The 23,514-nt window shown below is 39.3% G+C and overlaps 1 protein-coding gene across 1 annotated transcript in view; it reads left to right on the plus strand.

Moving 5' to 3' along the window:
- The window catches only part of CA10 (carbonic anhydrase 10), a 411,697-nt gene that overhangs the window by 67,317 nt on the left and 320,866 nt on the right, over window positions 1-23,514 (plus strand). Inside the window, exon 2 of the mRNA XM_070934829.1 lies at window positions 17,156-17,230. Coding sequence (XP_070790930.1) covers window positions 17,156-17,230 — 75 coding nt within the window. The remainder of the gene's footprint in view (window positions 1-17,155; window positions 17,231-23,514) is intronic.

The following is a 23,514-nucleotide window of genomic DNA, read 5'->3' on the forward strand; positions in this document are numbered from 1 at the left end:
TCCTGTCGAAATTTTTCAAATTTCTGGTCCATAACCGCATCTTGTTTCATCAGAGCCACAATAATAAATTCCTTCAAGTCTTTAAAATCAATCTCCTGTCTCTGGCTCTGAGTCTGCAGACTTAAAAACTGCTCTTGTGACTTATGAGTGGGGGAACCCCCCCCCCCCTACAGCTTTGTTGTCTGGCTTTGAAGCCATTCTGCCACGCAGACAAACTCTTTTTAAGAAGGAAGTCTTCTCTCCCTTTACCACCACAAAATCCTCTCAGAATTAATCAAGTCTCTAAGGGAGAAGGAACATAAAGACACTTTGGAAAAAAAAAACTTTTCCCTTCTCTTCTAGACAGCGCTGTTGCTTTAGATACTTTGTAGCGTACTGAGACAGTCAGGCAAATCCACTTTCGCTTTCAGCTTTTTTCAAGCCGCTAAAGCCGGACGCCATTTTAAACTTTCACTCTTCTCTTTCTCCATTCTCAAATTCAATCACAGGGCTATTATAAATACTTGCAGTTTTGAGTTCCAGATCCAGATTTCACCCTGTTTATTTTTAATAAATCTTTTGACTTTCGCTGATTACGTTGGTCGCGTCGTCTGATTCTGCTACATGCAGAGTTCCCCCGGAGTCCGGAGCCTCGGCGAGCTGGATAGGGAGTCTCATCCTGCTTCCTCCCCAGAAGCAAAAAAGACAATCTGGGGACTTCACAGGGGCTCTACCTGATCTCACCAGCTCTCCTCATGTTTCCTCAAAGAAACAGAGTTTTTCGAGCCGCCTCTCAGCTGTAGAGGCGGCTCTTTACGGGCGGCAGGGCTGGCGGTCTTGAAAGACCGTCTAGCGACGACGGCGGCACCAACCGGAAGCCTCTATCCCAATCATATTTAAATTCAGTACCTTTAAATCCACTACCTCCGCCAGAAGTTGGTTCAAAGCTTCCACTACTCTTTCTGTGAAATAATACTTTCCAACATTATTTTCAAACGTCCTTCATGCCAGTTTGAGGTTATGCCCCCGTGTTCTTGATTTTTGCTAATAGTTATGATTTATTAAAACTTTTTCAATCAATATACTGTAGCCTTTATCAGACAAACTCTTCAAGCAGCGAATATGGCTGTATTGAAGTGTGTTCCATTATGAAAGTTAGAGATTCGAAGAGAGTGCCCATGACATCCTCTAATGATATCCACAAGCTTTCAAATTAAATCTTAAAAAATAAATGGTAGCATAGTTGCACTGAGATTCATAAGATTTTAGGAGAGTTTGGGAATGTGAGAAATTGTATGAATGAAATTATTGAAATATTATGGCTTACTTTACTAAGTATTTTATTGTAGTGTCTGAAGTGGTCACTCAGCCCTGGTATGAGCCGTTCTCTGCTGCATGTAGACACGCCTCCCAATGCAACAGTTCTATTTCCCAATAAGTATTACAGACAATCCTCAATTTACAACCATTTATTAAACAAGATGGCCTTGTGGCCAGCAGCTGCTTATGAAGTGCCAGGTCGGGCACACCTCATCGGTGGTGGGAGCAAGAAGATGGCAAAGATCAGCTGGGATGGTAGAGCATAGGCTGACAGGAACTTCAGAATGCAAGGTGGCAAGGGTATCTGCATCTGGGACTGGGCTTGGAGCAGCTGTGGCTTCTTGGGGTGGCAAGAAGCCCTTTTGCACCATGCTGCTGGCCACACTGTACACAGCAACTTCGGGGCTTCTTGCAGCCACTGCATGTCAAGAAGAAGGTTCTTTATAGTTCTTGGGGAGCTGTGGCTTTGCGCAACGCTGCTGTGGCTTTCTGGGGTACAGCAGCTTTGAGCCATGTTGTTTGGACTTTCCAAGGCATGGAAACTTTGCACCATGCTTATGTGCCAGGCTGGGGTTAGTGGAGACTTCCAGGGGCAGCTGCAGCTTTGTGATACAGGGGCATCTTGCCATCTCAGAACTCACAACCTCAGAACCTCTTGGTACAGTGAACCAAGAAACCTCTAAGCCACAGTGTATTCTTTCCCCGGCCTCCCTGTGCTTGCACACCCTGCACCCTCTTTCCCTGGCCTCCCTGAGCTTGTGCCACATTGCAACACTGCTCCAGCTCACGCACAGTTAGTGCCAGGCCTCCCCAAGCCTCCCCAAGCCCCTTGCACTCCTCATACCTTCCATGGGACTCCTTTTACTTCCTGCTTAATAAGACTTGCATCTGGAGTTATGATTGGGATCTGCGTAAATTACCTGGTAACTGGGATTACCAGGATTGTCATTGCTAAGCATTGCAGTCATGTGGTATTGTGTTTTACAACTGCATCGTTAAGTGACAGAAATTGTGGTTCCAGTTGTGATCATAAGTCGAGGAGTACCTGGCTGTTGAGAGTTGACTGTTACTGAGCTTTTAAGAAAATCTGAAAAGTATTGCCTAACAAAATAATACTTTTTCCTGTGATGACATTTTTAAGGGAGCAAAACTAATTATATTGTTGTGATGTATGGCACCACTTTAGAATCTCAGAGGAAATAACCAGATGAATCACAGTTTCTGAAGGCAGATGATTCTTATCTTTCCTTATCCCCTGCTTCTTTTCTTATATTTGATTTGCTTTTATTCTAAATAATACATTGTGTTTTTATTAAAGAGATAAAGACTTGCTTTTCTTTGTGGTGGGTTTTGTTTACCAAGATAAGATGTAAATTGTGCATCAGAAAAAGCATAAACATTACTTTCTCTTGGGAGTATTTTTTTCTGCTAGAAGCTTATAATTAGAAACATATAGCATTCAAGAGCCCTATTTAAAATGTTGCACAGTTGTTTGTATTTCTAAAATAATGGCCATTTCGCTTTCCATGGAAGCCAGATTAAGAAACTGGTGGTGGCAGTAATAGAACAGAAGAGGTGTCTATGAAATCCACCCTTTCCGTAGCTTCATGAAAATGATTGTATGCATGTCAACAAGGAAATCCATATTTAGACTAGAGATGGGTGAATATCGTTTCAGCTTTATGTTCTATAAATCTGTCATTTTTTGTCTAATTCTTCCATTGGTATGTTCTTTTGTTCCAAAGATGGCTTTTTTAAAGAAAGAGCAGCGTTTATATGTTTTTGAGCATGTATAGCTTTTGTAAAAAAATTCCCAATATAATAAGAAAAAAATATTAAAAACTTCTTCAGATTCAGCATTACTCTTGGCACCTACATGCCTATGTCTCTGTAGTTTTTTTCAGAAACAATATAGAAAATGATTTTCAGAGGTTTTTTTTCATCTGCAATGTGATTTTTTTTTTCCAGTTGAAATTCCTGGTGATCTCCTTTCCAAGTACTAGCTGGGACTGAACTCGTTTTGTTTTTCTGGATCAGCTAAAGCTAGCTAGCTGCTTCCATCTGACTGCATTGCCAAATCTAGGAGAAATAGGAATGCGAATTTTGATTCATGTATTGACTGAAAAATGCAAAATTAGATTTATTCGCCTTCAGATGTGATCTGAAGGAATATGTCTCTCTCTCTCCTAACAGGGTCAATTTAAGAGTCACAAATCCGGTATCTCTCTAAGATTCAACCAATAATTTGTAAGCACTGTAAACACATCACTCAACTAGTATAGGTTCAATAATGTGGTATAGGGTCTCCTTCTTGAGCAGGGGGTTGGACTAGAAGACCTCCAAGGTCCCTTCCAGTTCTATTCTGTTTGAAACTGTTGTGATCCTATGTCATCAAGACATTGTGGCACCTTGCAGATAAATATTGAATATCTTAGCTGTATATAAATACCTAAATCTGATGTCTGATGTATAGTTTGTGAAGAAAAGATGTGACACGAGGTAGGCCTATGTTCACAGTTGTAAGAAGAAAATTTATTTATTTATTTATTTATTGGTTCGATTTATATGCCGCCCTTCTCCGGAGACTCAGGGCGGCTTACAATGTGTTAAGCAATAGCCTTCATACTTTTGTATATACCTGCTTAGTAGGACTTTCGGACCCCCCAAGCGGTGTTCTTTTTTTTTTATACAAAGTCAGTTTATTGCCCCCACAATCCGGGTCCTCATTTTACCTACCTCGGAAGGATGGAAGGCTGAGTCAACCTTGAGCCTGGTGAGATTTGAACTCGCAGTAATTGCAGGCAGCTGGCAGCTAAGTGCTACTTAACAGCACTTTAGTCTGCTGCACCACCAAGGCTCCAAAGATGGGCAAGCTAGAAAGATATTAGGATTTTATGCAATCTTAGCCATAAATGACAAATTAAAGATAAAAGGCCAGTGTTTTGATTCCCTTTTATAGGTAATCCTTGATTTATGACCCCAATGGAGTCCAAATTTCCTTTGTAAGTCAAGACTCATAAGTCGAGACTGACATGTAACTGACCTGATTTTATGGTCATAAGTCGAGACTGACATGTGATTTTATGGCTTTTTTTATAGTAGTTGTTAGGGTCATTAAGTGAGTGTGGTGATTACTAAGTGAATCAATTCATTCCTATGGACGGTTTTGCCCTAAGCCAACTGAAAAAGCCAGAAACCAGCCAAAAAGACTGGAAATGACCAAAAAAATATTGTAAATCACAGTCACATGACTGTGGAATGCTGTAACCAGCCATAAAAGTTGCCAAGTTGCCAAGAAATGTCATGTGATCAAGGAAGAGTCGTCATCAGAACTCTGGAACTGGTTCATAAGTAGCTTTTTTTGGGGGGGGGGTGTCCGTTGTAACTTTGAATGGGTTAATCTGGGAATTGAAGTCCACAGGTCTTAAAGTTGTCAAGGTTGGACACCCCCATGTTAAACAATGCCACCCATCAGGAACTGAGATGTGTGCCTTCTCTGTGGCAGTGCCTGCCCTCTGGAATGAGGTCTGTTCCCCCCCCCCCCCCGAAATTCAAATGGCCCACACCCTATACTAATATTTTGAGAGACCTTAAAGACCTGGTTCTTTGCCCAAGCTTCCGGAGAGGATGACTGATTGCCCAGTATTTCTTCTTTTCTCTTCCCCAGTGGTTTTGTTTCCTTTGCCATCATTATTTTTCAGCCTTGTGCTGTTTTTGTGAGTTTTGTGTTGTTCTTTGTTTTTAAATATCTTCACAATGCAAACTGTCCAGAGGTGCTAGCAGTCAGGCATAAATAAATTATTACTACCAGTATTATTATTAAATTATTAAAATCCACCTCTTTCCCTGATCGTATCCAAGTACCATTTTCTGCTCTGAGCACTATGTTCAGTGGTTATATTTATTTATTTAGCATGTGGCATTCAGTGGTTATAATATGAATAGCATTTACCTCTTCATCCTGGGTAAATCCTGTCAGATGAATCAGGAAGCTGCTAGCTATCTCGCTTAAGTTTAACAAATATTTGCGTTAAATTGTTATTCTACCTTGTCTCAAAGATTGTAACAATATTGTCCTTATTTTCCTCATAGCAGTTTTTTGAAGTAAATCCAGAAATGGCTGGCATTGGCTCGTCCAGCCAACTTTTGCCACTACCTCACATCATATTTGAATACAGGTAGTCCTTGACTTCAAACTGCTAATTTAGTGACCCTTCAAACTTATAACAACACTTTAAAAAGTGATTTATGACCATTTTTCACTTACAACCATTGCAGTATCCCCATGGTCACGTGATCAAAATTTGGGCAATTGGCATGTATTTATGATGGTTGCAGTTTCCCAGGGTCATGTGATCATCCTTTGTGCCACGGTGGTGCAGTGGTTAGAGTGCAGTACTGCAGGCTACTTCTGCTGACTGCTGGCTGACTGCAATTTGGCAATTCAAATCTCACCAGGCTCAAGGTTGACTCAGCCTTCCATCCTTCCGAGGTGGGTAAAATGAGGACCCAGATTGTTGGGGGCAATATGCTGACTCTGTAAAACTACTTAGAGAGAGCTGTAAAGCACTGTGAAGTGGTATATAAGTCTAAGTGCTATTGCTATTGCGACCTTCTGACAAGCAAAGTCAGTGGGGAAGCCAGATTCACTTAACAACCAAGTTACTAACTTAACAATTGCAGTGATTCACTTAACAAATGTGGCAAGAAAGGTGGTAAAATGGGGCAAAACTCACTTAACAATTGTCTTGCTTAGCAATGGAAATGTTGGGCTCAATTGTGATCGTAAATTGAAAACTACCTGTAGTTCATTTAGGAGAACTAATTTAACAAATGTTTGAGAACTACTTGGAATTCTAAATTGAAATGGGGCATTTCCGTAGACCAGTACAACATTTCCGTAGCCTGTACAACATGGGACCCACCAGGCAACTTTGTATGGCCTGCTGGCATTTTTTTTTAAAAAAGTAAATAAACCCAAACTTCGGATGCCCCCCAAAAATCACACTAACATCTCTAGGCCTTATTGATGCCACCAGCTCCAGTGCTATTGCCACTCTACTAATTGCCAAAAAGCTGATTGATGCACTGGGGATTCTTTTGTGGTCTGGAATTATTTTTAATTTATCGGTGTGATTCTTTTGTGAATCCTGCCTTGGACTAAGTATGTTGCATACCATTAGCCTTTTTGAAACTGAGAGACATTACTGATATGGTTGTCTTCAGGTATGACTTGGCCAGTTATGAAGGATGCTAGATGGGTGCTGTAGTTCATTTTGTGTTGTGTTTTGTGTCCTATATCTGATTGCTTTCTCTGTGTTTCCATTAGGAGAGCCTGCTGCTGCTTTCCCCAAGGATGTATCATTGGACATTAACTAGTCTAGGCTTTTGTCCCCGAGTAATCCCATAATTTCTACTGCCTTTTGAAACTCCATTATATTTCATTATACCTCTACATCTCTGCCTTAGATCAGCCACACAAATCCACGTCTCTAAGGGCTTCTCTGATATTACTGCTTGAATGCTTTATCATAGCTCCGGTTAATACATGCAAGACTGAATTTTTCATTTTTTTTTCCAAAGCCCATATGTCCTAATTTGTTTTTTCTTATCCTGTTAATGATATATGAAGCCTTAATTTTCTTTTATTCATTCTCATTTCCCAAATTCACTCTAGCTCTAAATCATCTTGCTGCTCTCTTAATAACATTACAAACTTCCAAATCTTCCTCTCTATCCACCAGTGCAGACTTTTGCATCTCTGTTATATTAATATTCATCAGTTAAAATATCACATATTCATAGACTCACAGCATTGGATCTTGGAGATCTGCCCAAGGCGGGAATGACAAATCCTATCCCAGGCAAATGACTGCCCAATTCCATGATTCAGACTATTCCACTGCTTAATACCTCTCATGGTCAGATAATTCCTCCTTATTTTGGTTCTCTTCATTTCCATCCATTGATTCTTGTCCTAATCTATCAATCATCAATCAATCAATTTTTATTTGGTCACAGACCTATAATCTCATAAATCTAACCTTTGGCGCTACAGAGAATAAATCCATATCTTTTTTCCTGTAATAACTTTTCAAGAATGAAAAGATTGCTATAATGTCTTCCCTTATCCAGCTCTTTTTTAGGCTAAACATACCCAGTTCTCCATATGGCAGATGTGGTATAACCACTGCAGCATGAAATGGAGCTAACAATTTCCATTTTTATGATATTACATGTTTGTTGATAGCACTTAGCAATAGCACTTAAACTTGTATACCACTTCATAGTGCTTTTACAGCCCTCTCTAAGCGATTTACAGCATATTACTGAGTCAACAATTTCGATCCTCATTTTACTGACCTTGGAAGGATGGAAGGCTGAGTCAACCTTGAGATGGTCAAGATCGAACTCCTGGCGGTGAGCAGTGAGTTAACCTGCAGTATTGCATTCTAACCACTGCGCCATCATGGTTCATTGGCTCATTTGGCAGCTGCAGTATGCTGCTGCCTCATGCTGAAGTAATAAGTTAAGTGAATAGAAAGTTCCAGAAAATGTTGGAACATATAGGTGAAATTTTATAAAAGTATTGTAGGATTATACAGTATTCATTGTTTCTTGATTAAATATATCTCACTTTTGTACTCTACCAAATATTTCAAGCGGCCTACAAAATTTAGACCCATGCTAAATCTAGAAAAAGGTTAAAATTAATACTAAAGTTAATTGGTATTTAAAAGCCTTCTGAAAAAAGGAAATATTTACTGTTTTGTTTTGTTTTTAAAAACCACCCAGAGAGTTGCAACTGTCGAAGAAGTGTGTTATATAACTGAGGGAAATAAAATGAAAACGAACCTCTGGCAACAGGGGTTTCTTCAAAATAGCTCCTCTTGCAGATCTTAGCAGTTAGATACTCATAATTGGAGCAGTATTTCGTCAGGTATTCACTTCCTAAATCATTGAGGCCATGATAGTAAGTGATAGTAACTCTTTACATTGTTACTGGTAGTAACTTTAAAAAAAAAATTTGATAAGCAATTGGCAACCAATATAGATCTTTCAGTTTCGGTATTATACTACCTGCTCCTTGCACCTGTTAGCAGCTGAACTGCTTCATTTTGCACAAAATCTATCTTCTAGGTACTTTTCAAAGACAGCCACTCACACACTATACTGCAGTCATCAGTGAGACCTGCTGTACTACAACTCTTACCAAATATGACTGGCTGAGGAAGGGTTACAACTGGTACTCTAGGCATAACTAGGCAGTGAAAGCTGTGATTTTATACCAAGTGTTTGGGGGATTGCTTTTTTGTTGTTGTTGTTGAACCATTTCAGCATTTTAAAGCTGTTTATTTTTAATTCTTTCTGTTTAGAAAACTGACTGAGGAATAATTTGTCCATTATATCAGAGTCACCCAGACTTCCTTTTTTTTTTCAGATCGCTCATGCCATCCAAAAATATAAAATCTAATGCGTCCCTTACTGCCTTCAGGTAGCCAGATAACCAGTTGCGACATGACCATGGTTGCCATAGAGTGCAGAAAATTCTGAGGCCCGTAATTGGGGATGTCGTCCTTTCCTTGGACAGGGAATTTAGATAAGCTATTGCCATGCCTAAAATCTCCTTGGTTAGAAGGGAGGCTTTGGAGTTGTAGCAGTCCATTAATGGTTCCCTTTACTAGGAGTGCACCTACTTTTTTCTTGTTGTTTCAAACCTAGAAGAAACCATCACATTCCATAGGTTCTGCCAAACTATTAAGATATTTAAATTTAGTAACTGGAGCAGGGAGGTTGTGCAGTGAGCCAGAACACACAGTTGTGATTGATTGTTTGGAGAGTGCTGGTTCCTGCGTGAGGCAGCCTGCGCTGTGCTTGTTGCTGTGGGTGTGGAGGGGGAGGTTCCTTCCCCCCCCCTGCCTTTTTCTCCTGTATGCCCTGTGTGCTCTGTGATTTACCTCATGATGCTCCTATTAGCCTGACTATCTTGTTTGGTGTATTATATATAGATGTAAAATATATTTATTTATATAAAACTGCAAGTTCACGTCAGCATCTCTGACTTCATTTGGACACTTGCTGCGCTATTCCTCACACAAACTCTTTTCAAGTAGTCACACTTCAGAAATAAAATCTGGATTAGATTTAGACTTAGAATAACTTTATTGTCACTTTGAATGTACAGTAATCGGCATACGTTAAAATTAAATTTCATTGCATACAGCTGTCAAAGGATCACCACCACAAGTGGTATTCAGCAGGTTCTGACCAGTTCTGGAGAACTGGTAGCGGAAATTTTGAGTAGTTTGGAGAACTGGTAAATACCACCTCTGACTGGCTCCGCCCCATCTATTCTCTGCCTCCCGTGTCCCAGCTGTTTGGGAGGAATTGAGGATTTTGCAGTAACCTTCCCCTGGAGTGGGGTGGGAATGGAGATTTTACAGTATCCTTCCCCTGCCATGCCCACCAAGCCACACCCACCAGGACATGCCACGCCTATCAAGCCACTCCCACAGAACTGGTAGTAAAAAAATTTGAATCCCACCATTGGTCACCACCTCCAATATACACTACATACACATGACAAAATAAATAAATAAATAAATAAATAAATAAATAAATAAATAAATAAATAAATAAATAAATACAAAATTATGCATATACCCACATATATTATACAAGACAGAAAAACAACACAGTTTAGTTTGGATGTATATATACATGGCAAGAAAGACAGATCTTGTGAGTTTACCAGACAGATTGCTTTAGTAGTTCGAGGTTTCAGAACAAACAAAACCTAGATCAATGAAGAGATAATGTTAATATATGTCACCATTCTATTCTAGCCTCCCTTCATCCCTTCCCAGCATAGCAAGATTTTTCTGGCTAGTCTGCCACTTCTTCCAGCACCTTCTTTTCCCTCTTTGCTGGTCTGTGACCGTAATAAAAATTAATTGATTGATTCTTTTCTCTCTTTGCCTTCAGAGCTCCCCACTGTCAATGTCTAGGGCAGTGCAATCCACCAGCCCACTGCCCCTTGTCTCCCACTACTTTGCCCACTCCTCTACCCACAGAGGTCTCAGTTGTCAGTTTCCTTCCTGGATAGGGTTACCAGATATCCAGTAAAAAGAGAACCTGTCCTACTATTTTTCCTTCTCATGTCTTCTCCAGTCGTAGCCTTAAAATCAAATATCATCTGTCTCTTTGAATGTCTAGTTTTGGTTTTGTTTTGTTTTGTACTGTTTTCACAACAGTAATCATTCAAACTTCCATGTATTGCAGCCTGGTAAATTGTATCCTTTTTTATTTCCTCCATATCTAGACAAGAGTCGACAGCCTAGATTTATGTCATTTAATTTATTTCAGCAATCAGCTTCAATCCAGCCCCTTAAATCTGTGATCACTGTAATCTGCAGATCACATGACTCATCGTATGTTTCCATGGTGAAATTTGGAAAGTGTGTCATCGTCAATTCTATATTATTGCCAGCAGGTCTTTTGAAAAATCAAGATTTGTTGGGAAAATATTGTGATTGAAAAGCCAGTCTTTCCAATGCTGGGAGAAGTAATTTCATATATATGAAAGCCGACGTACATTATTTTGCAATCGTGGGACATAATTTTTGTCTCAAATTCCAAGAAAATTAAATAGTTAAGATATCCTCCTCCCCCCGGCCCATTTGTCCTCCTATTCAATTGACCAGTGTCTACCTTTCCCCTTTCCAATGTTAACCCTATTCCCAGGGCTCCCAATGTGTTTGCTTTCCTCCCCTGTCTCTTAGCAGCCTGCTATCTGCTATCACCACCTTCCCCCAGTTTTCCCACCATTTTGCTCTCCTCAACAACTGCTGAGATCACATCCTGTCACATCCTCCTTGACTGGCCTGCTCTCCAGTCCAGAAAGACAGCTTCACCTTTCAGTTCCAAGCTCAGGAAAGTGATGGTCTCTGTTGGCTGTATATGGTCATAAGTATGATGCTGCAAGGAATCATTTGCCTCAGATAATAAACTGCAATTACTACCGAGGCTTCAGTTTGCCTAGGCCATGCCGTTGTCTTCTCAAGCAGTGCTTTCACCTCTTGTTAATATCTCACTTTATGGTTTCTTCTAATTAAAGTCTGCATTGTATCAGTTCTTTCTCATCTCCGTTCTGTCCAAATAGAAATACAGGTAGTCCTCAACTTACGACCACAATTGAGCCCAAAATTTCTGTTGTTAAGTGAGACATTTGTTAAGTGAGTTTTGCCACATTTTACGACCTTTCTTGTCTCAGTTGTTAAGTGAAACAATGCAATTGATAAGTTAGTAACCCGGTTGTTAAGTGAATCTGGCTTTCCCATTGACTTTGCTTGTCAGAAGGTTGCAAAAAGCGATCAAATGACCTTGGAACACAGTCATAAATATGAACTAGTTGCCAGGCATCTGAATTCTGATCACATGATCATGGGGATGCTGCGAAGGTCATAACTGTGGGAAATGGTCATAAATCACTTTTTTCAGTGCCGTTGTAACTTTGAATATCAGAAATGGAGTGACTGAATCTGATTCAGATGTATTGGTGAAAAATTGTGCAGATTCAGGTACATCAATGATAAAATCAGTACCTTTTCACAAACATGCCATTGCAAAAGACCTGCAAGAACTCTCAGGACGTTGTATTGGGTCGTCTTCTGCTTTTCTGTAAACTCATAACTGTTGTATAACTTGCAAATTCCAGCCATTAGAGCTGAGATTTATAATTTTATAAAATAATTTTTATAAGCCACCCATTGTCACCTTATAAGGGAGATAGGCAGCATAAAAATTTAAACAAACAAACAAAAAAATCTACATGTAGTTATTGAGTCCTACTCCAAAACGATTTTACTTTATCTCTGCTGTGGTACACCATCATATCATGTTGATTATAAATCAGTAGTAATATTATGCAGAATCTTATTACTTGCTTCCTCAACCCACATGGAAAATCAATTTCCTTCCATTTCTATCTCCTGCTATAGGTGAAACTTGCACGCTGTTCAGATTTGCTGCCCTTCATTTCTTCCTGGACAGACTGTTACCTGAGAGAGCCCTCAAATGTAGCTTTGCAGGCTTTTTGGAATTTGTGGAAAACTGTGCCACAGTGCTGGAATAGCATCAACATGAATTGAATGTTGAAGTTTTTGGGTTTTTCTTTTTCTTCAAGGAGTTTTGCAAGTTTTGGGAAAAGGAGAGGCAAATTCAGTGACTGATGAATTTGGTGCAGAGAAATCATGCTGGTTAGTTGATAGGTTCAGCTAGTGTTTAACTGGGGTTGAGCAGAGTCTGGTTAAGCTTTTTTCTGTGAGCTCAGCTGGATGCTAAATGTGTTTGCGGTTCGTGGATGGTGAGGACAAAGTGGGGAAATCGTTAGTGTGTGGCAGAGCTCATTAAAGACTTCATTCTACAATGGAGTCATCAGTTTGATGCAACCCTGTGGGACGGATATATTTCTCCAAGCAGTTATAGTTGAATTGCTATTTGTACAATGCAGTAGGACGTGCTTGCTTTGCTTATTCAAATGTGATGCCTGTGTACAATTTGGTCATAGCTGCATTTTTTTTGCTGGCATGAAAGGGAATTATGATATAGGCAGTACAATTTGAGCTGTCTGTTTTTAAAGCCCTTCTTGGTAATTGGCACCAGCAGCCCAATTGTAAGGTCAGACTTCCTTGGAATGCAGGCGGGCATTGTGCCATGTTGTCAGATGGGCAAGAGATTAAAGAGCACAGCCTTGCTGTGCTGTGTGGCCCACATTGGATGCCGAACAAGACACATTTGTGTGGCAGCTTCATTTTAATTTCACAGCCCTTTGTTTTTGAGATGTCAGTAGTTAATCCAGCTTTGTGGATTAGGGTAGCTTCTTTGCACAATTTACAAACACTGTTCATATGGCAAGAGTGTGTCTATGGTGGAAGAGACCCTTTATCTCCCATGGCACCCAAACCCCTTCATTGTCTGTCTGAAAAATGAAATGTTGTCAAATCCTGCTTGGTGTATCAGAATTCATTTTAAAACATGGCACAGTGCAAATTTGTATCAGTCATGCTTTTCATGTGCAGTTTTCTTAAAAGACAATGATGTACCCTGGGATCTGCTTTCTCATTTGCTTTTCAATACCACACGCAGATACCCTGCACTCTAGTTCTCCTGCCATAGCCTGTAATTCAAGACAAGCCCTGACAGTACTTTTTATTCTTCCTCCATCATATTTTAAGTGACTTTCAGATCACTGGCACACTAATTCAGAGCATGTGCCCCAATTCATTTGACTTAACTACAGGATATAAGTATATCTTTTGGTAAATTCATGTGTATCTCATATTGCCAGGATAGTGTGATTTTGGATTCAGCACGTAATGTTTTTCTGCCTGTTTACTGTCTGTTTGGTTTTTTTTCCCCCTACAGTCAACTTGATGCTTGTTGACTTCATAAGGATTTTATAAGTATAATGGCACTGACAGCATTACCTTTTTTCTAATAGAGTTCAATGTCATGCATCATTTGGCACAAAACTTGATAATATTACTTCTCTTGTTCAGCAAAAAAAAAAAAAAATACCTCGCAAGCAGGTATTTTGTTCACTAAATGACCTTTGTGTTTTATAAAAGAGAAAGGTAAAATGTTTTATGTTTTAGTTGTTCCCTCTCAAAAGTTACATATATTGCACAGTAAAAGTTTTACTTATTTTATAATTTGATTTGCTTCTATATGTGTGTGTGTGTGTGTGTGTGTGTTTTCAAGAAGGTTTAAGAAGGAAAATAGAAAATGTTGCCCCATGTGATTAATAAATAATTGAAAGACAAATATTTTAAGGAACATATATAAAAATTTTCAGTAATTATGTGACATTACAGTTAGTCCTTGAGTTACAATCACAGTTGGAACCTGTTTCTAAGCAGGATGGTTGCTAAGTGTGTCGTTTCCAATTTTACAATTTTTTTTGCCATGATTGTTAAGTGGTTGTTAATACAATTGTTAAGCAAATCCAGCTTCCCTCGTTGACTTTGTTTGTCGGAAGCCAGCTGGGAAGGTCGCAAATGGCAATCACATGTCAACACATGACATGTCAATACATGTCAATTGCCAAGCACCTGGATTTGTTCATGACTATGAGGATGCTGCAACTGTCATAAGTGTGAGAACTGGTTGTAAGTTACTTTTTTTAGTGCCAGTGTAACTTCGAATGGTTGTAAATCAAAGACTACTGTACTGGCTGTAGAAGAAGGCTGATGGTACTTAACTGCATGAAAAACATCCATTAACATTACAATAACAAAATGGAAACATTCATTCCACTATGATTTTTTTTGCCACACTCTGCTCATGATATCAGCATTTATAGCTCACCAGCAGAGTTCAAGAGCCAATACCATATTTATTTTATGTTTTTAATTTGTGTCTTGCATTTTTAATGAACATTCTGGGACCCTCAATGAGAACAGTACCAATAGATAGATAGATAGATAGATAGATAGATAGATAGATAGATAGATAGATAGATAATTTTATTTCTATACCGCCCCTCTCCCGAAGGACTCGGGGCAGTGCACAGCCAAGTAAAAAACACAATACAAATCCCAATTAAATTTAAAAATTATTAAAATTATTACATTTACGGCCAAGATTCGTTAAAAACCCAAAAATTTAAAACTCCGAATTTAAAACTCCTTTACAAAGATAGACCTGCCTGTCGGAAGAGCAGGGTCTTGAGGGCACAGCGAAAAACTCGGAGGTCAGAGATTGTGCGTATTTCCGGGGACTGTTCATTCCAAAGGGCAGGAGCTCCCACAAAGCACCCCCTGGGTGTCGCCAGCCAACATAGTTTGGCCGACGGCACTCTGAGGAGTCCCTCTCTGTGGGAGCGAACTGGTCGGTGGGAGGCTATCGGTGACAGAAGGTGGTCTCGTAAGTATCCAGGTCCTGAGCCATGGAGCGCTTTAAAGGTGGTAACCAACACCTTGAATCGCACCCGGAAGACCACTGGGAGCCAGTGCAGCTCGAGCAGGAGAGGTGTTACATGAGCGCAATGGGTTGCACACATAATCACCCGCGCGGCTTCATTCTGGAACAGTTGGAGCCTCCAGGTGCTCTTCAAGGGGAGCCCCATGTAGAGAGCATTACAGTAGTCCAGCCAAGAGATTACAAGGGCGTGAGTGACCGTGCACAAGGTGTCCCGGTCCAGAAAAGGATGCAACTGTGGATCAGGCGAACCTGATAGCAGGCCCCCCGACCACGGCCGTCATATGCTCTTCTAAAGACAGCTGTGTGTCCAGGAGGACACCCAGATTGTGAGCCCTCTCTGTGTGGGGTAAAGATTCACCCCCTATAGACAGCGATGGTGACAGCTGACTATACCGGGACCCTGGGAGCCACAGCCACTCGGTCTTGGAAGGGTTGAGTTTGATCCTATTTCTCCCCATCCAGACCCGCACGGCCTCCAAGCAGCGGGACATCACGTCAAGGGCATCATTGGGGTGGTCTGGGGTGGAGATGTACAGCTGCGTATCATCAACATACTGATGTACCCTCACCCCAAAACCACCGATGATCTCGCCCAGCGGCTTCACATAAATGTTGAACAGAAGGGGCGAGAGGAGCGACCCTTGCAGCACCCATCAAGCGAGGTGCCTCGAGGTCGACCTCTGCCCCCCTGCCAACACAAACTGCGAGCGGTGGGAGAGGAAGGAGGAGAACCACCGCAACATGGTGCCCCCTATTCCTAACCCCCTCAACTGCTGCAGCATGATACCATGGTCAATGGTATCAAAAGCCGCTGAGAGATCTAATAGGACCAGGACAGAGGAGCAACCCCTGTCCCGAGCCCTCCAGAGATCATCGACCAATGCAACCAATGCCGTTTCCGTGCTGTACCCCTGCCTGAAGCCCGACTGGTACGGGTCTAGATAGACAGCTTCATCCAGGTACCAGAGCTTTTCAATTTCTTAAACCCATCCAAAGTTCTGTATCAACAAAACATAAGAATAATAGTGATAAGTACACATAGCTCTGAGTTGAATTTCTAGGTTATTGTTCTTTTCTGACTTTGGAGATAGAGCACTAATGTTACTTTGTCTGGTAATAACATGTCTGCAACAGGAAACCCAAGCTTGGAGAAGATTAAGGACCCAAGAACATTCATAGATAGATATTTAGAATATATTGGTTGCAATAATCTCAGGGTTTTGGGGGAGGGGTGTTGAAATTTTGAATCATATACAAGTCAATAATATTGATTTGAGAAATAGAACATTCCTTCTAATACAAAATTGCAGTTTCTTTAAAGATAAAGTCAGAATGTAAATCTATCCAATTTTGCTAAATCATTGGGTTAGATTCAGAAGGTTTATGTTCTTTAAAATGAACATCTAATGTTTTATTGTGCATTCTCATTATTTATTGATGAAAAGCCAAAATTTGGGGTACCATTTCCATTGACTAATTATCTCCCACTCTTGGTTTGTCTGCATGTTAGTGTTGGGAAGTTTAGTATTTGCTTTTGTCAATACATCATGAATTTGTATCTTGTTGCACTTTGGTAATAGCTTTCAGTAGTCTATTGAGAGCTGTTAAATCAAAGGAAAATAGGTCCTTGAAGACTACTTTTAAGATTCTCTTTGTACATAAGCCTCATTGATACAAACAAGACTTGCTATCCAATTTAAGAATTAGAGCATGGCCTCCATCAACTCTTCTAGAAGCTACCGTATACAAAACTTTGCGACCTATTTTGTATGGTGTTGTAGACAATGTTATATGAAAGACTAAAAGCTGTTGTATCATGAAAATAGAACATATTGTTGCTCTATTTTTTATTGGCCTGTTTTTCTTTCTTTAGCTCAGCAGAATTCACCAAAAATCCATGAAGGCTGGTGGGCTTATAAGGAGGTGGTCCAGGGAAGCTTTGTTCCAGGTAAGTGCTATATTCATTATTCAATCATTATGTGAATTGTTGCTATTTTATTCTGATGTACATCATAACATGTAGTGTTGGCTTTTATGTTCAGCTATTTCAGAAATTTAGATATATATAGCTGTGCACTGCAACAAAAATCAGAACATAATTCAATAATTGGATTGATTCTATATCTCTCACTTTAGATGAAGCATCATAGTTACATGTATAGAAAAACTTGTAGTTTTTAAATTGATTTTTAAATTGTGTTTCTTAAATTGGAGAGAAAAAAGAATCTGCTCCTGCTTTTGACTGTCATTTCCTATTTTCACATTACATTGAAATCTGTGGAACTATTATTTCTATAAGATTGTTTTTAAATCTTCTGGGAATTCTCAGAAAAGTATAACCAAGGAGATAGAAAGGAGTGATCCTAATCAAAGGAAAAATATTGGAAACATACTTGATCGCTGTGAGGAGGAACTGGTTCTTGTTTTTCTGTACTTAAACTATTCTGATTATTCCAAGTCAAAAGTTTGAAGTGTTTTATTTTCCTCCTGTTAACTCAGCTTTATAATCTCTCTTTTGCCACCACCCCCACTATCAAAGTAAGATAGGCCCCAACCCCATTGACCTTGAAATCTCTTTAAATCTGGTTTTGTCAGCAAACTTGACAACTCCATGTAAATAGGGACCCCACAAAATTATTATATTGTACATAAGACTTTGAATGTATTTCACGGTTTGGGTATTATTATTTTTTTAGTTGTTTTATTTAAATTGTGTGTGCTACTCAGAGATACAGTATATCACACCAGTCTCTGATCTGTTTAAATGTTCAAAAATAAAAAATAGAAGTTTGCTCTATGAAGCACGATATCTATTGATCCTGGGCTTGGTGATTTAATTGTTTTATAAAGTCGGGAACCACTTTGTGACTATCCTTAGATTCATATCATTTGAATACCTTGAAAACCTTATTTTTCCCTGCTACCGTATCCTTTTTTTGTTTTTTAAAATGTTGGTGTCTTTCAAAGAAAATATATTTAAAATGTTATATAGATGGCATATACCACAAGCAAGAATCGCAAAGATGTTTCCAGGAACTCCAGCAGAATGTTGGAAGTGTGGGTCAGCCAGGGGTACATTTTACCACCAATGGTGGACATGTGTACAAGCTCAAAGCTACTGGAGTAAGATAAAGGACTGGCTCATGGAGATTACAGGAGTTAGCTTTCAACTGAGACCAGAGGTCTACCTATTAGGAATAAACCCGGGGGCGTAAGGAAAATAGACTGATACCTTTTTATTCATATTACCACTGCATCTAGAATTGCATATGCGCAATTTTGGAAAGAAAAAGAAGTACCATCGGACCAGATGATTATTAACAAAATTTTGTGGTGTGCAGAATGTGATAGACTAACATATATTCTTAAAGATAGACATGAATCAATATTTAATCAAAGCTGGGATAAATGGTATAAATGGATAGAAGTAAAAATGATATGAGGTAGATGTTAGGAAAGCATATAGCACAGATTTGAAAATAGTAAGCTAAATATATATAAGGTGATATTAGATACAAGAAGACTAATAAGTGCAAGATGAAATATGATAAATTTAATTGAAGCTATAGTATGATGATATATAATGTTACTTAGGAACTATATATATATGGGGGTTGAATCAACCTCAAATGTATGTATGTAATTTTGTTTTGTTATTGTCCTCTTTCTGTCTTTTGTTTTTAGTTTATAATAAAAAAATAAAAAAAATGTTGGTACAAGCAGATATATGATAGATAGATGATAGAGATAGGTAGGTAGGTAGGTAGGTAGGTAGGTAGGTAGGTAGGTAGATAGATAGATAGATAGATAGATAGATAGATGGATGGATGGATGGATGGATGGATGGAAAGAAAGAAAGAAAGAAAGAAAGGAAGGAAGAAAGACAGAGTGTTTCCCCAAAAATAAGACCCAGTCTTATTTTCTTTCCAGCTCCAAAATAAGCACCAGGTCTTATTTTCGGGGGATGTCTTACCCACTTACCTTAGGACCACCACTGTCATACCACTGCCTGATTTCTTCTGCGGCCACTTGTGGCCAGTTGCCACATGGCTCCTTCTGCTGATGCCACCTCTCGTGGCAGGAGGCTGCATAGCACATTGTGCCATTGAGCATGAGAGTGGCTGCACCGGCACAACAAGTCTTGTGGCATTCTGGTGCAATGAGCCTCAGGGCATTCTGCCGTGAGCAGTGGCACTGGTGCAACAAGCCACATGACATCTTGCCACAAGCGGCAGCACCAGCGTGATGCACCACATGGTGTCCGGCCACAAAAATTTTATTTGTATACCCAGAGCAGTGTTTCTCAACTTTGGCAACTTTATTTTTTATATATATATAAATTTTTATTATAATTTTAATACAGAATAAACATTAACAAAAACTAATATGTAGAATGAAGAAAACAAAGGCACATAAATTAAAGAAAAGGGGGAAAACTATAAACAAATGGCTTCCGATTTTCTGTATTTGTTGGAACTGGTCAACTCCTCAGACAGCTCCCTATCTCTCATCTGTTGCAGAGAGAGGTTAATTTCAGAAATTATTAACAGGATAAGGCAAGGCTGGAGATTGATTTTCCCAAGGTGCCACATGAAAACTGGGTCGGTTTTGGCAGGCTGCCACCCCCCTCTGCTGCCTCTGCTCCCTGCTGTCATTGCTGCTCCCCTCCAAAATGACCGCTACTGTCCTTTTGCTTCTGCCACTGGCCAGACAGGGACAGTCAAAGGGCCAGATGTGTCATGCAGGCCGCAAAAAACCCATTCTGGGATAGGATATTTGAGAGAGAGAGGGAGGGAGGGAGGGAGGGAGGGAGAGTGAGAGATAACAGCAGCCAGGTTGTGATCCTAGAATATTATCCACTTCCTTGAGAGACTAGTTGGGAAACATGGCTTAAAAATAGGCTGGCAGAATAAATGCTGCTGCTTTGCCAGCTGGAATTATGTGGCAAAATAAGAGTATAACCATTATGGATGATGGATGGCCTTCAGTCCCTGTCTCTAATTAACAGATTTGTTCTAATTCTATGCTGGAATATATGCACCTTGGAAGACTCTTCATAATGTGAAATGCTTGATCTCCTTCAGAGTTGTATGAATTGGCCTAGCATTGCAAGTCTTTTTGGAATTATAATAGCACATAGACTTATATACCGCTTCATAGTGCTTTACAGCCTCTCTAAGTGGCTTACAGAGTCAGCATATTGACTCCAACAATAATGCTTAACAGCTTCTATTTAATTACAAATCTTAATGTTTCTTCCATACATGGTAGGAGAAGATTTATTTGCTGAACTTAATGTTATTTTGTTTTCTTTTTCCATAGTTCAATTCCCCCCACTGGCAAATATGCAATAGACTGCTTTGCCACGCTCTGAATGCTTAACCCCTTGTCAGAAGTTGGGGCAAAGGGACAGAAATTTTACTTACAAGTACATATAGTTTTGCATTTACAATGATATTTAATATATTCAGTGGCCTTAGTTTAACAAACTATACATACACAGCTATACATGTACAGACAATTTCAGAGGGATATTAACTGTTTCATTCCCTCATTCATGCAACTTCTTTCTGTGCTTTCAATTCTAGGGTCAGTTCTGTCCTAGGGAGGAGAATGAGAAGAAGGAAATACCATTTTTTTTTTAGCTCTTTGGATTTTAGCACCATATTTCACCATATTTCACTGATACCTGTTCCGATCTCCAAAACCTGCAATTATTTCCACCTGCCAGTTTTCTCAGTTGATCTCTCTCTCTTGGGTCCTATTTGCTCCTGCTGGGTCTCCAACTATAAATTCATCCTTCTTGACTCATGACGCCTCACCAGTCCACACCACACAAAAATAATAGCAGAAATGCACAACAACCCCTTCCTCCATTACTTAGTGCTCCTGCCATTTTATATGTTTGCAGCTAAAAGGCAAAGGTTGCTTACTTGAATTAAGAATCAGACTTCTTAATGTCTATGTGACATTGAGCCTGATTTTGGCCCTCATTTTTCAGTCCCAAGACCATCTGGATAACTTAACCTGCCATCTCTTGACCATAAGAACTTATAAGAAGTTCATTATTTGTACTAGTCTCATAGTCAGGTTTGAGATTTCCACACATCATCAAAGTTTGGCCTATTTGCCTCTTTATGAGAAGCTTATATTTAACCCAAATATGCTTTTTTAAAATAAATGCCATTCATTTAGAGTTTGAGATATAATCCTATCCCTCCCCCCCACACACACACAATTTAGAGCAGAAAGCAAACATACTGAATATGACCGTTATATGAGAACTCCTCGAGAATCTTGAGCTAGTTTTAGTATTTTAAAAATCTTTGGAGTGGTCTTACCTATCTCCTACAAGTGAATTTATGACCTCCATTGTGGGAGGAGGATTATACTAGATAAAGAAGGCCGCATAGTAAGTGTCATAACTCATCTTACATCATCATCAAAGGTTCAGACCAGTTAATATAATTGATCTGATCATTTGAAAAACTATTCATGCATGACTTGCCTGAGAAAAATAATGGCTAAGAGTTAAGAAGATTACCATGACTTGAGCGGGAGAAGTTAATCTGATTTTCACTTTCATGTAAATAAAGCAGACTAGATTACTATCCTCCCGTATCCAATGGTGGTGGGTTTTCTGGGAAATGTTGAATGGGAAAATATTCTATTGCTGTAAATTGAGTGAAGAAAGGAGCACAAGAGTTTTGCAGCTCCTTAAGTGTAATGTTTTGTTGATCACAATCCTTTTATTCAGATGAAATGTTATTCAGAGTTTCAAGCATGTGTTTGTGTATATTTTTGTGCGTGGGGATAATAGGAGAAGAATTTTAAACAGTCCAATCAAAAGGAAATGAAATGCAGAAGATACAGATATGATAATTATCTTATTAATAGTGACCACTTGTAAAACAACTGCTGAATAGAAATATTGTATGGGAAAGTTGATTAAAACATGCAACAAAAAAAGGCCTTTGTTATTATTGATGCAATAGGAGATGCCATTGAACCTCTTAACTGTAATTTAGTTGCTTCCAAAGAGATGTGTGTGGTACACAAGAAAATATGTGTCCGGTATATGACTTGTTGGTATTTCCAGCAGGCATGTCATCACTAACCCACTGCATGACACATTGCCCATCTTTGCTTTAACTCAGGAATACTGAATGCTAAATGTGGGACCAAAAAAAATCTTGTAATCTTCTAATAACTGATAATCTTCCCTTTTACTTTAAAGCATTTTTGTTTAATCTTAGTATAATGCTAGGGGATAATTTGAAGATATGTTGTATGAAGAAAAGTGCTGCATTCAAAGATTTTTTCCCCCCAATGTTATTTACTTTTTTCATTTGCTGTTTTATGCAATGGAACAGACTCATAGGAATGTGATTTTTAAAGCTTGTAGGTCATCTTAAATATAATAAGGAAATTATCCCTGCCACAGAGAAATAATTATGTATATTATCAAGAAAATAATTTCCTGGAAATAATTTCCTTGTTTTACTGAAAATAATGAGAAGATAGACAACTTTTCTCTCCAATAATCTCTTTTCTGCTGCTTAGGAAAGGCAGCTATGTTGCTTCCCATTAGTCTTGATGTCCTGCAAGAGTGGCTTCCTTGTTAACAAAATACTCAAAAACATTTGTGTATATTAAAACAACTGTTTCTTAAGATGCCTACATATATACACCAGAACTTCTCCTTGTCTTGCAAATAGTGGATTTGCTCATTGATTCCTCCGAAAAGAAGCATGTTATCTTAACCCATTGACTTCACTTGTGACACTCCATAATTTTTCTCTTCCCAGTTCCAGTAAACTTGAGGTCCACAATATGTGTCCTGAGGATCCTGATTTATTCATGGAAAACTCTTGTGGTATCTGTCAGATTGCCTATTCCTACCTCCTTAATATGTAATTAAAAACAAATAGGAAACTAGCTTGTGGGTAATAAAGCACCCAATCCACCACTATTGTCATTTCCAATATTCTTTCTGAGTCTCTGATGGGCCACATAAGATTTTTCTTATTATTTGTGTTATTCCCATCGTATTGGGGGGTCTGCAGTTTTGCATTTCACCCACCACTTCATCCGGTCTGCAGCGTTGGCAGGGCATACCTCTATAGCTCACATGTCTTTATCTAGACAGTCCATCCATTGCTTTTTTGGTTGTCCTTGCGGCTGTCAGCCATCTTGGCTGAGTGCAAGTGCCTGCCTCACAATGGATTCCAC

This window comes from Pituophis catenifer, unplaced genomic scaffold (assembly GCF_029215685.1).
Source record: "Pituophis catenifer annectens isolate HBS135680 unplaced genomic scaffold, rPitCat1.0.hap2 SCAF_2, whole genome shotgun sequence".
NCBI lineage: Eukaryota > Metazoa > Chordata > Lepidosauria > Squamata > Colubridae > Pituophis > Pituophis catenifer.